Source organism: Propithecus coquereli, unplaced genomic scaffold (genome assembly GCF_000956105.1).
Source record: "Propithecus coquereli isolate 6110/MARCELLA unplaced genomic scaffold, Pcoq_1.0 Scaffold501, whole genome shotgun sequence".
Lineage (NCBI taxonomy): Eukaryota > Metazoa > Chordata > Mammalia > Primates > Indriidae > Propithecus > Propithecus coquereli.
This window is the reverse complement of record NW_012150853.1, coordinates 1,074,454-1,086,191: the sequence shown is the minus strand read 5'-3', so window position 1 is coordinate 1,086,191 and position 11,738 is coordinate 1,074,454. Positions and strand designations below refer to the sequence as shown.

At 53.4% G+C, this 11,738-nt stretch overlaps 1 protein-coding gene across 2 annotated transcripts; it reads right to left on the bottom strand.

Moving 5' to 3' along the window:
* Positions 1-416: 416 nt before the first annotated feature.
* FN3KRP (fructosamine 3 kinase related protein) lies at positions 417-9,798 on the bottom strand. 2 transcript variants are annotated; one of them, XM_012656440.1, is made up of 6 exons: positions 9,741-9,798; positions 5,099-5,250; positions 4,771-4,862; positions 3,080-3,162; positions 1,804-1,926; positions 417-1,559 (listed from the first exon to the last, which is right to left on the bottom strand). In XM_012656440.1, the coding sequence occupies exons 2-6, from the start codon at positions 5,239-5,241 to the stop codon at positions 1,221-1,223; spliced, it is 780 nt and encodes a 259-aa protein (XP_012511894.1). In that variant the 5' UTR covers positions 5,242-5,250; positions 9,741-9,798; the 3' UTR covers positions 417-1,220. The 2 variants fall into 2 exon arrangements, with proteins under 2 accessions (XP_012511894.1, XP_012511893.1); XM_012656439.1 differs by lacking the exon at positions 9,741-9,798 and adding an exon at positions 9,317-9,521.
* Between the last annotated feature and the right edge of the window lie 1,940 nt (positions 9,799-11,738).

The following is an 11,738-nucleotide window of genomic DNA, read 5'->3' as shown; positions in this document are numbered from 1 at the left end:
CCCCCAAACATAATTCTGCAGCTACTTCCGTCCTCCTTTAATGTTTTCCAGATCTCACGGATGAATAAAATGCCAGCTAAACTGCTCCTCTAGTCAAGCATTGTAAACAGTCCTAGGTTGCGCCTTCTCTTATTTTGAAACTACGTGCTATTCTCTTTTATTTGAACAAAAAGACAAGATAAATATTGCTCTTTTAAGAAACAACAGTTGGGGGGGAGGGAGGGTAAGGGCATCATACATAACCTAATCATCTGTACCCCATAACATGCTGAAATAAAAAAAAAAAAAAGAAACAACAGTTGTACCTATCTTTTGTCACAATATGTAACTAAAGTTTCCCGGCAAACAACTAAGATAAACAATGAATTACAATAAATGCGGGAAATACAGTCTCGTGCATTATTGAAACCAAAGTTTATTCAAATTTTTATGCAAAAGGATATGTTAGCCTCAATGCCATTCATGAAGTATTTCTCATCACTGCAATACTGAGAGAGGGGAAATATGAGTTCATTTCGCATGTTGCAAAGGAACGACAACGGAGCAAGCTTTAGAAATAGCACACGAGATGGGGTCCCAACACGAGCCATCGAGGCTCCTAAATGTTCCCAAGGACACCGCAGGCTGTCAGCTCAGTCCCTCCAGGGCTGGTTCACAGACTGCTCAGCCTGTGGCAGGGGCCAGAGGTGATGCAGAAAGAGGAGGGAACGTGCTCAAGTTTGGAACTGGTCCTTACAGAGGCTCCCAGTAAGGTGGTTTCGCATCCAGACCCAAGCCTCCCCCAGCAGGCAGCGTCCCTGGGCACAGCTCAGAGTCATTCCCGCACACGAGAGCGGGCAGGGGGTGGAAAGGAGTCCTCAGAGCACGGTGCCCAGGCACACCCTGCCCACCCGTGAGATCACTCACGGTGGCTCCGCCTCTGGAGCAGGTGTGTGGCTCAACGCCCCCCACGCTTCACAGCCTCCCTGTTCACACCCTCCCTGGTGCAGCTCTAGCTAGCTACGAGGTCTGACAAAGTGTACAACTTCAGGGCAACAAAACCTTTCCTCTGGGGTGTTACGTACTTTACACGGCTTGGGAATGAGCGACTGCGTTGGTCTTAAGCTGCTCCAGCCACGTGAAAAGCCCGTGGAGGGATGGGAGGGCGCTGGGCGGACCTTGGAGCCTGATCTCGGGCCCAGCACGCTCCGCAGAGAGGCCTCCCTCCAGGGCCAGGCGGCTCATCTGACGAGATTCCTCATGACGTTCAGGGAGGACCCGCGATACCCCGATCCAAAGTGGTTCCAGTGGTTCAAGTAGTGGAAGAGCTGATACAGCTGCAGCCGCTTCTCGAACCCCGGAGCCTTGGGGATCTTGCCATGGTAGGCGCCGTAAAAGGAGCTGCTGAAGCCCCCAAACATGCCGGCGATCGCCAGCTCATACTCCGAGTGGCCGTAGAACGAGGCCGGATCAAAAATGACAGGCCCAGAGGAGTCTTCCGCGACGTTTCCTCCCCAGAGGTCTCCGTGGAGTAAGGCCGGCACAATCTCCAGACCCCGGAACAGGTCAGGGATCTTCAACTGCAGGAGGAAAGTCGGCCTCAGCAAAGTGACCGTCGCGTGCCCAGGGACGCAGATGTTTCCCCAGGTGCTGCTCCACGACCTGGCAGCGGCACGGCGCTGACACCCAGGCGCAGGCGCGGCAGGTGGGACTCCACTCACCGTCCAGAACAGACTCGGAGGTGGCACCTGCCATGGTGCCTCCCCGACACCAGGGCCGAGGGGGACATGCTGTAGGCGCTGGGCGCATGGGGGCCCGGCTCACCTGCAGAGCAGACCAAAGCTCAAGGGCCTCCCTGTCCCCAGACCCCTTCTCCACCATGTCCATCTGCGGCTGAATGCGCTGCTGGGCGTAGAACGCGACCCAGTCCTGCTGCCAGTCGTTCACCTGCGCAGGCGACAGCAAAGGAGGAGGCGGAGTTGGCAGGGAAACACCAGAACCAAAGCAGGGCTCAAATGCCAGAGTCCCAGAGTGGAAGGGGTGCAGGGACAGTGTGTGGAAGGGCTGGTGGTCACGGGGGCTGCAGAGTCTCATGGACACACCGAGACCCAGACCCTGGCCCTAGAACACTGGGAGGCAAGGGGGTGCTCCGGGACCCCTCTGTGGAAGGAAGAATTCTAGGACATTTCATTTGATTTATACTCACATGAGAGCGCAGAGGCCGGAGCCAGCTGACCTCCCCTGACCTCATGGTCCATTTCTGACCACCTGCCCGGCCACGAACAACCCTCTCCAGAGAGGATGATGTGAGAATCATGTGGAGCCCTGAGAGAGGACATCCAGGCCACACGTGTGCACCATCCAGGAGGGACGCGAGACAGGCACCAGGAGTAGAGTAGCACACAGAGCAAGCAGGAAGTGATGCCAGAAAAGAGTATCTCACACACACACACACACACATGTGCACACATGCACACACACGTGCACACAATGAGTACAGGCAGGAGAAGGGGTGGAGCTGGCTGAACAGCCCCTGGAGCAGGCAGGACAAGAGAGTGCCACTCACGGCCCCCAGGCAGGTTTCTGGACAACCTGCTACAACGTTGCAAAATCTGAAGAGCGCCTACTGCCCCATGCACGCCAGGAAACCCCTGAAACTTTTCTAGATTCGTCAGTACCCCTCCCAGGGAGCCAGGCTGCTTTCCTAAGAGCAGAACTGTCGCCTGCCCAAGCCACACTTGCGGGGCATCAAGCAGAAGCCCCAGGCCGAAATTCCCAGGGGAGCCAACCATAAAATCATAAAACTGAAAGTTACAATCCCTCGTCAGTATGCTACCTTTGAGAGTTTAGTATATTTAAAATAAAACTCTTTTAAATTTTCTAATTTTTACCTACCTTGAAATCCAGCAGCCTACCTTGCTGGTCCTTCTCTTTCCCCATGCTTACCTAGCATGGAAGGTGGGTAAACCTCATGTCAACCTCTTAAAAATTAGCAAAGAAAAATGGGTGCAAACACCTTTACTAAATCTCACAGAAAAGGAAGGGGCTGTGCTTCCCCCCGCTATGTCTAAATGGCTGACCTGGTTGTGAAATCACCCACCTGGGGAAGGTATCCACAGCACGTCACCACGTCAAACCCAAACTGGTCCACGAAGGGCCGTTCCGCGCGCCCGCCTCCTCTCCCTTGCAAGCAAAAGGAAACAACTAGTTAGCTCCCTTGCTCCAAGAGACTGCAGCCCCCACGCTTGGACATCAGAATCACCTTGAGGCCTGACCTCAGCAGGCCCTGACCATACCATTCCTCACCAGAGACAAACAGGGCCTTGGTCTCAAGTAACCCTCAGAATACCTGGAAGAGTGGCAAGTTAAAAAAAAAAAAAAAAAAAAAAGATACCAACTGCTTCCCAGAAGTGGCACCAGAATGCTGGGGCAGGGTGGGGGGAGGTGGACACAGTGTCAAAAAGAGGGGGGGAAGATATTCTACAGAGAGGAAAAAAAAATCCAGCCCCTAACCCATCAGAAAGGGTGGTTTTCCGTGAAAATGGAGTGCCATTTGTAAGAGACACACTGTTGTGCTTGGAAGTGGTCTCCATCCTTTGCAGCTCCCTTAGCTCTAAGAAAGTCCCAATAAAATGACCTCCATGTAGCCTGGAGGGGACAGGACTGCCTTGTGTGGCAGATTCTTGGCTTTCTGCTTTCTGAAGGTCAGCTAGTCTGCCTAGCAGTTACCTCTCAGCCTACACGCAGATCGCCGAGTGTCCAGGAGTATAATACTGGAATATTCCCTCGATGCTAACACCATCTAAGCTCTAGATGGTCAGACGTGAGGGCTGTCGTTTTGAGCCTCAGGTATGACTGTTCTTAGAAGAAAAGACACTGTGGTTCAAGGTCTCCCTTTTTATAGTGTGGACTAAAATAAAATATTACGCTCCCCTAGCCAACTGAATAGATTCCCTCCTGGCCAAGGGGAACACATCCCCCGCGCCCCCCAAAAAGCAAACACTGAAGCTGAGTTGCAGCCATGAGGAGAAGGGAGGTCAGACAGGCCTAGTTACGCTTTTGGAGTTACTCTTTGTAACAATAAGATATAAAATCATTAACAAGGCCAAGGCTACCTAAGACAGAGGTTAAACCACACCTGCAGGTCACCAATTTACTTAGCGGACCACTTGAGTCTCAGTATATGTCCAGTGGCTTGTCTCTGATTAACAGATTTATCTTAAAATATTCCAAGCCTTTAGACAAAACTTCATTTCTTTAACCAATTACAAATCAAAACATTTTTAAACCTACCTGTGACATATAAACCTCTGCTCAGAGTCCTGCTTTTCAGGTCAGACTAATATATACCTTCCATGCACTGATTTATAACTTTATATATAATTCCTATCTCTCTAAAATACATAAAACCAACCTATAACCCAAGAAACCTCTTTGAATTATCTACCAGAATTTGGGTTCTTTTCCATTGACAACAGAAAGCAATAGAAACTTTGATTAGATTCCCTTCTGGGGAGTGAGAGGTAAAAGCAACCATAATACTAAGGGGTTTCAAGCCAGGCAGAGATTCTCTGTCTTTCAAATGCATTTACAACACACACATTGCGCTAATCACATTCAGCGGGTTCACTGCGCTGCAAACAAACGCGCAGCCTCAGGGCTGACGTTCCTGTGCTCTGGCATCGGAGCGGGTCTGGCCGCACAGGGCTGCAGCACGACCCCACCTCTGCGCCCACACTGGCAGAAAGCCCCCCTCGAGGCAGCGTCCCCACGGCCCACACAGCTCCGTACCCACTGTGCCAGCCTCCTTCAGGAGCGACTCTCCAAGCTTCTTGTTGTCGAGGTGTAAATCTGCCAGCTGGGCTCCAAGCTGTGCAGCGTAACTGTGAAAGCAGAAGTCAGCAACTAAACATACGACACGCGAACAGCAGACACGCGTCCTCTGCCTGCACATCACGTTGAGGTTCCCCTCCCTCTCGCCTTTGGCTTGCAGAGCCCATGACGTGTGCAGTCACGGGTTCTTGGTATCACACTTCAAAATTATGCCCCATGTTCGGTTATGAAAGAACCACCCGGTGAAAAACTAAAGCCAATGAGAGGGGCCAGTACCGAGAAATACCTGCTCAGATAGCGCATGTCCACATGCTCCATCACCAGCATGCTCCCACCTCCCGGCGCGTCGAGGACCTTGATGGGCTTGGGCACTTTCACCGTGCCTGTGTTCAGGATGGCAGTCAGACTCGCCATCTCCCCTTCGAACATTCTTTTGGCCTGTCGGAAAACCAACACAGGAGGGGAAGTGGAAGGAGAGCCAGGTTGCGTCTGGGAAGGTTCTGTCTTCCTCCGGCATTGCAATTTCTAACCAAGGCCGTCCTGACTGAGGACTCCACACACAGGGACAGTTTACTCAAAGGTGCTCGTCAGCAGAGCACGCTCTAAGTTCTGACGTTGTAAAGGAATAAGAGGGTTTGTGCTTTCTGGTGCTGGAATGGAACTGTGTGCTGTGGGTGGATCCAAAGGCTCCCCGTGGAGAGGAGAGTAGAAGGCGACTGATGCCCCGGCAGTGCCCAGCACAGAGCCGGAATGTGCCTGTGCACCCTCTCTCAGCGTCCTCAGCCAACACCTCGACCGCAACCCTGTTGCAGACAGGACACGTGCGCTCCCAGCCCCTCAGGTGCAAGTGGCCCTCTGTCTGCGCATGCCAGGAACCTGGGTCACTTTCACCTAAATGCACCACCAAGTTCTACGCCACCCCCTGCCCAGCACTGGAAACCACCTCACCTCGACCACCCTCTCCATGCCAGTCCCCTGGACTGCAGCGACTGTCCTCCCCTGGGTCTCCCTGCTCAGCACACCACAGTGCTGCCTGTAGAAGACAAATCCGACCCTGGACACATCCCAAGCTGGCAACCCTTCTCGCTTCCTGCACAACCATAGCCCGCCCTCTTTCCCACCCTCATCTGGGGCCACTCCCCAGGCTGCTGCCCTACACACACACACACACACACACACACACACGCACGCACGCACGCGCACACACATGCACTACCCAGGCTGCTCCCCTACACACACACACACACACACACACACGCACGCACGCACGCGCACACACATGCACTCCCCAGGCTGCTCCCCTACACACACACACACACACACGCACTACCCAGGCTGCTCCCCTACACACACACACACACACACACACACACACGCACGCACTACCCAGGCTGCTCCCCTACACACACACACACGCACGCACTACCCAGACTGCTCCCCTACACACACACACACGCACACACTACCCAGATTGCTCCCTTACACACACACACACACACACACACACTACCCAGACTGCTCCCTTACACACACACACACACACACGCACACACACTACCCAGGCTGCTGCCCTACACACACACACACACACACACACACTACCCAGACTGCTCCCTTACACACACACACACACACACACACACACACACTACCCAGGCTGCTCCCCTACACACACACACACACAACCCAGACTGCTCCCCTACACACACACACACACACAATCACTACCCAGGCTGCTCCCCTACACACACACACACACACACACAGACACTCCTTTGCTCTGTCTCCCAGCCTTCCTTGAGTTCCTCCAAGGGCGCCCTCCTCCTCCAGCCTCACAGCCTCCACCAGCCATGCCACCGCTGCTTGGAACACTATCCCCCATCTCTTGCCAACTCAGTTCCTTCCTAGCCTTAATATTTCAACTTAGTATCAGTGTCAATTTTTCAAAGAAATCTTCCCTAACTTCCCACACTAGGTAACTCTTCACCTTTAAAATATCTTTTCTTTTTTAAAGGAAATGTCACTGAAGTACATGCAGAAAAGTGCACAACTCATAAGTGTCCAACTCAATAAATTGTCACAGTGTAACTAACCACGGCCCAAATGAAGAGATCAGGTATTACAACAATCCCCAAACACCTTCTCTCCCCGCCGTTCGCTGTCCGCTTTTCCCCACAGGTAGCCTCTACCTTGACCTTCACCACCAGGGATTTATTTCCCTTACTTTGTCATTATTCTACACAGAGTCACACGGTTTCTGGCGTCTGGCTTCTTCATGCCACACCGCATTTGCCACGCTTGTGCGTAAACAATGCGTGTGCATTCCCCCTGCTGCATAGGGCTCCACCGTGCGGATATTCTAACATAGACTCATCCGTTCTGCTACCGATGGCCAACACGGCTCCCAGTGTGGGGCCATGATGAACAGTGCTCCCACGGACATTCTTCCCCTTGTTCTCACAGTTACTAACTCTGTGACCCCGGCAAGTTACTGAACTCTCTGCGCCTCAGTTTCCTCGTCTGTAAAACTGGGTTAATAACAGTACCAATTTCATAGGCTTGCTGTCATGATTAACTGAGATAGCAGCTAACACTTACATAGTCCATTCTGAACACTTTATAAATAGTATTATTATCACTACCTTAGAGAAAGTTACTAAGAAGGAAGATAAGAACTGTGTCCTAAACAGAATTTTCAAAGCATTGTCTTTAGAAAATGAAAGGAACACAACTGGGTATACTTTCACTAGAGCGCTGGCTGTGGAGAGAAAAGTAAGGGCAGTACTGGAAAAACGCAGGGAGAGGTGAAGGAGGAACTGGGAACCCCGCCCACGGCCAAGGCTCTTCACAGAAGTATTTGCGTCTGTGTGGCCCTAAGTTTCTAACTAAAGCCAAGAATGTTAATCCTCTAGAGGGGGCCCAAGGTAAAAGGAAGCATCGGCTGGGGTGTAGTAGTACAAAGATCTAGAACTCGAGGGAGAAGTATGGGAGAAAACCAGTTACACATGTATGCAAACAGCAGATGAGAATAATCAAGAGGAAAAACAACTGAGGCCAGGTGGACCCCAGCAGAGGCGAGAGCAACCCGGTAGTCGTCTTCACAAACTCTGGAAGACAGTCCTCCCTCCTAGAAGGTAAAGCGTATGAATCTCATTTCCAACCCAGCTGGCAAACATCTGGCCAGTTTCCTCCCTCACACTGCACATTCCAAAGCATGCTGGAAAATGGCCTGTTGGAACTATTTACCAAAGGACCAGAAGGAACTTACATGAGGAAAATCAGCAAAAAGAAAAAGGACTTTGATGATGAAATAAGTAAATAAGAACTCGAAGAAACAGCAGTGGAAGAACCATGCTTAAAAAGCATCACGAAGTGGTTAGATTTTAGCCAATGGAAAATATTTGCTTCCCCTGTAACCCACGCCAAATTCTGCATCATTACAAATGCCGGTGGGGGTGGAAATACAAAGATGTGAGAAGGATAGATGCCACTTAAAAGGGGGAAAGAACCAAACCAACAGAGAAGCCCTGCTGTGGAGCATGAGGGGGGACACCTCTGCTACGTAAGCACTGCTGGGGTAAATCAATGTAGGAGTAACGTCAAGGACAAATGCTGACAAATTGCTATAAAATTAATGTACACGATGACATGCAGCCGATCGCTGCAGAGCACAGAGTTGAGGGCTGTCTTGAGAGTACAGCAGTGTTTCAGAGTGAGATTATCCCACATCAGGGAAAGTGGGATTCATTTCTGGGAAGAAAATTAAAATAACTGCAAGAATGAATTCTAAGGAAAGGATAAAAGCAGAGGCAAGCTGTGAGATACGTGCTACTTGGCACGGGGCTAGGCACCTTCAGTGCTGTTTGAGCAGGAACCGCCCGGAATTGCACCTACTGGGGCGCCTTCCAGGTGAGCACTGGAAGGACCCAGCTCAACCGGGCAAGGAAGGGACACGAACCACCAGGCGCACCGCTTCCGCAGGGAGGCCCACCCTGCGTTCCACAGCGCTGAGACGAAGTTCCCAAACAAACGGAACGGAGTAGCTACGTTATCTTTACAGTTCAGACAGGGGTCTGGTCTCCGCAGACGGGCTGCTGCTTCTGCCTGTCCTGGTTCAAAGCTCACCCAACATAAAGGATTTTCTCAAAACAGTGGTCACGACAGTCGCAGAAAAACCACGCACAGCATCCATCGCAGACGCTGCCGCGGGGGAGAAAACCGGTGCAGCGGACGCCAGGCCGCCCGTGGGCTGCAGGTCCGCGGGGGTCCTCCGTGGGACGGGCGCCCTGCAGCCCTGGCCCGCCGACCCTGGGGGCCCAAGTGGCCGAGCCTGTGAGGAGAGGGTCGCCACCTGCCACCTGTGCCCCGCGGCCCCAGGCTGTGACCCTGTGGACCCGAGCCCAGACCCCGAGTCCAGCCGAGACCCAGAGCCCACACGCCCACTCCAGCCCAGACCCGGAGCACGACCCCGACCCCAGCAGCCGCCCGCCCCGGCGGCCCTGACCTCCGCCTTGGAATTCACTTTCACGAACACTCGCCCTCTGTCCGTGTCGTAACTCTGGCCCTGGCTGATGCACCCGCCCCCCGAATGACCCGTGGCCTTGACGGAGCCGCAGCCCAGCTCCCGCCTCAGCAGCGCCTCCATTGCTCCCCGCGCGGCCGCGGACGCGCCTCAGGCCCAGACAGAGACGCCGGGACGGCTGGGCGGGGCGGACGCGGGCCCGCGCGGGGACTGGGCGAGCGGCAGGAAGGGGCGGGGCCGGGCCGCAGAGTCGAGCGCGGGGATTGGGCGAGCGGCGGGAAGGGGCGGGCCCGGGCTGCAGAGTCGAGCGCGGGGATTGGGCGAGCGGCGGGAGGGCGGGAAGGCGAGAGTGAGCAGAGCTCCGCCCCGCGGGTCGCGAACTCGCCCTAGCCACGATGGACCTCACCTGTGAGAGGCTTCGAGACGCCCCGCCGCCGCCGCCCCGCCTCCCCGGGCGCAGGCGCTGCTCCGTCCTGGCCGCCGTCTGCGCCCTCGGTCCCCTCCAGGGCTGTTCCAGGCCGCACCTCTGCGGGCCGTCCCCCTGGCTGGACGTGGGCGCTCGGGGTCAGAGCTGCTCGCTGTGTCAGCCAGGGCTCTCCGGGGAGATCTCCCCTGCAGGCTGCCTGTGTGCGCGTAGAAAGGTTTGTTTTCAGGAACCGGCTCAGCCATTATGAAGGTGCACGTACAAGATCTGCAGGATGGGCTGGCAGGCCGAGGCCAGAGCTTATCCGCGCAGACTTCCTTCCCTCTCCGGGAAGGTCAGCGTTCTCTAGTGAGGCTTTCAGATGGTCGCATGAGGCCCGCCCGCAGGATGGAGGGCCGTCTGCTTTATTCAGAGTCCACTGACTTAAATCTTAATCTCGTCCAAAAACACCCTGGCAGAATACCCAGGGTAATGTTTGACCAGATATCTGGGCGGTTGACACATGGAATTAACCAGCAGACTCCCCATTGTTTCCCAGTGCTCAGCACAAGTCACAGTGCCAGGCGTGTTGTGGGCATTTAACAAGAATGTGCTAAACAATGAACGCACAGGGCCTTGAAAGTTGAGTTTTAAAAAATAAGGGCAGATGAAGAAAGTTCCATTCAAAGATCGTTTGGACCAAACTTTCTTCTGGAAACAACTGGAAATGCTGATTAAAATAGTTAAAATACATCTTCAAAGAGCATCAAAGAGCTGACAAAGTAACAAGAAACATCAACCCAAAATCTGGGTGATGGGAACCCAAAGTGTTAAGCAAAGTTCAAAAATTGCTCTCGCCTTGAGGACATTTGCTGAGACCTTTATTTAGGTACTGGGGTAGGCGTGAGAACGCAAGGCTGGCCCGGGGTGAACACGTAGCAGGCGAACTTCTCTCCGTGACTCTGAGCCCCCAAAGGGCTCCTGTGAGGGTGATCTTAGGTGTCAGTTTGGACTAAGGAACACCTGGAAACCTGGTGGAGCATTATGTTGGGGTGTTTGTGAGGGTGTTTCCAGAAGAGAGTAGTAGCATGTGAGTCTGAGTGGGCCAGGTGGGGAAGCTCTGCCCTTGGTGTGGGGGGCACCGTCCAATCTGCTGGGGGCCTGGAGGGAACTAAAACAGGGAAAAGGCACGTATGTTGGTGTATCTACGGGGCTGGGACACACACTTCCTCTCCAGTCCTTGGACGACAACTCCAGCCCCCAGCCTGTGGACTCCAGGACTCAGACCAGCTCCTCCCCCAGCACCCTGCCTCCCCCTGGTTTCTCAGGCCTCAGGCCTCGGACTAAGAGTGACACCGTCGGTGTCCCTAGTTTCTGAGGCCTTTGGATTTATTTGGACTGAGCCGCACTACCGGCATCCCAGAGTCTCCAGTGCACAGATGGACTTCTCGGCCTCTGTAATCGCAAGAGCCAGTTCCCCTGATAAACCCCCTCTCGTGTATCTGTGTCTAAATCTGTGTATCTGTATCTACCCTATTGGTTCTATCTCTCTGGACAACCTAATACAGCCATACTCTCAACAAAAGGGTGAACTACCAGAAAGTCAGAATATAAACCACCCCAGGAGACTATGAGGCTTTGGCCTTGAGCAAAGGACAGTGCTATTGGTAGAAATCATTCTCATAGTCTGCTCTTGCGTGGATTTGCAGCCCATACACCAGTGGCTCCCGAGTTCTCAGGCCTCCAGCCATGGACTGAGAATTATACCATCAACGTCCCTGGTTCTGAGCTGAGCCTCGCCAGCCACATCCCAGGGTCTCTGGCACACAGATGGCCTGCCGAGGGGCTTCCCAGCCTCCATGATCTCATGAGCCAACTCCCCTGATAAACGCCCTCTTGGCCGTCTGTCTGTCAGTGACCTATCTATCTATCATCCATCTATCATCTGTCTATCAATCAATCATCTATCTATCATCCATCCATCCATCCACTGCTTTTATC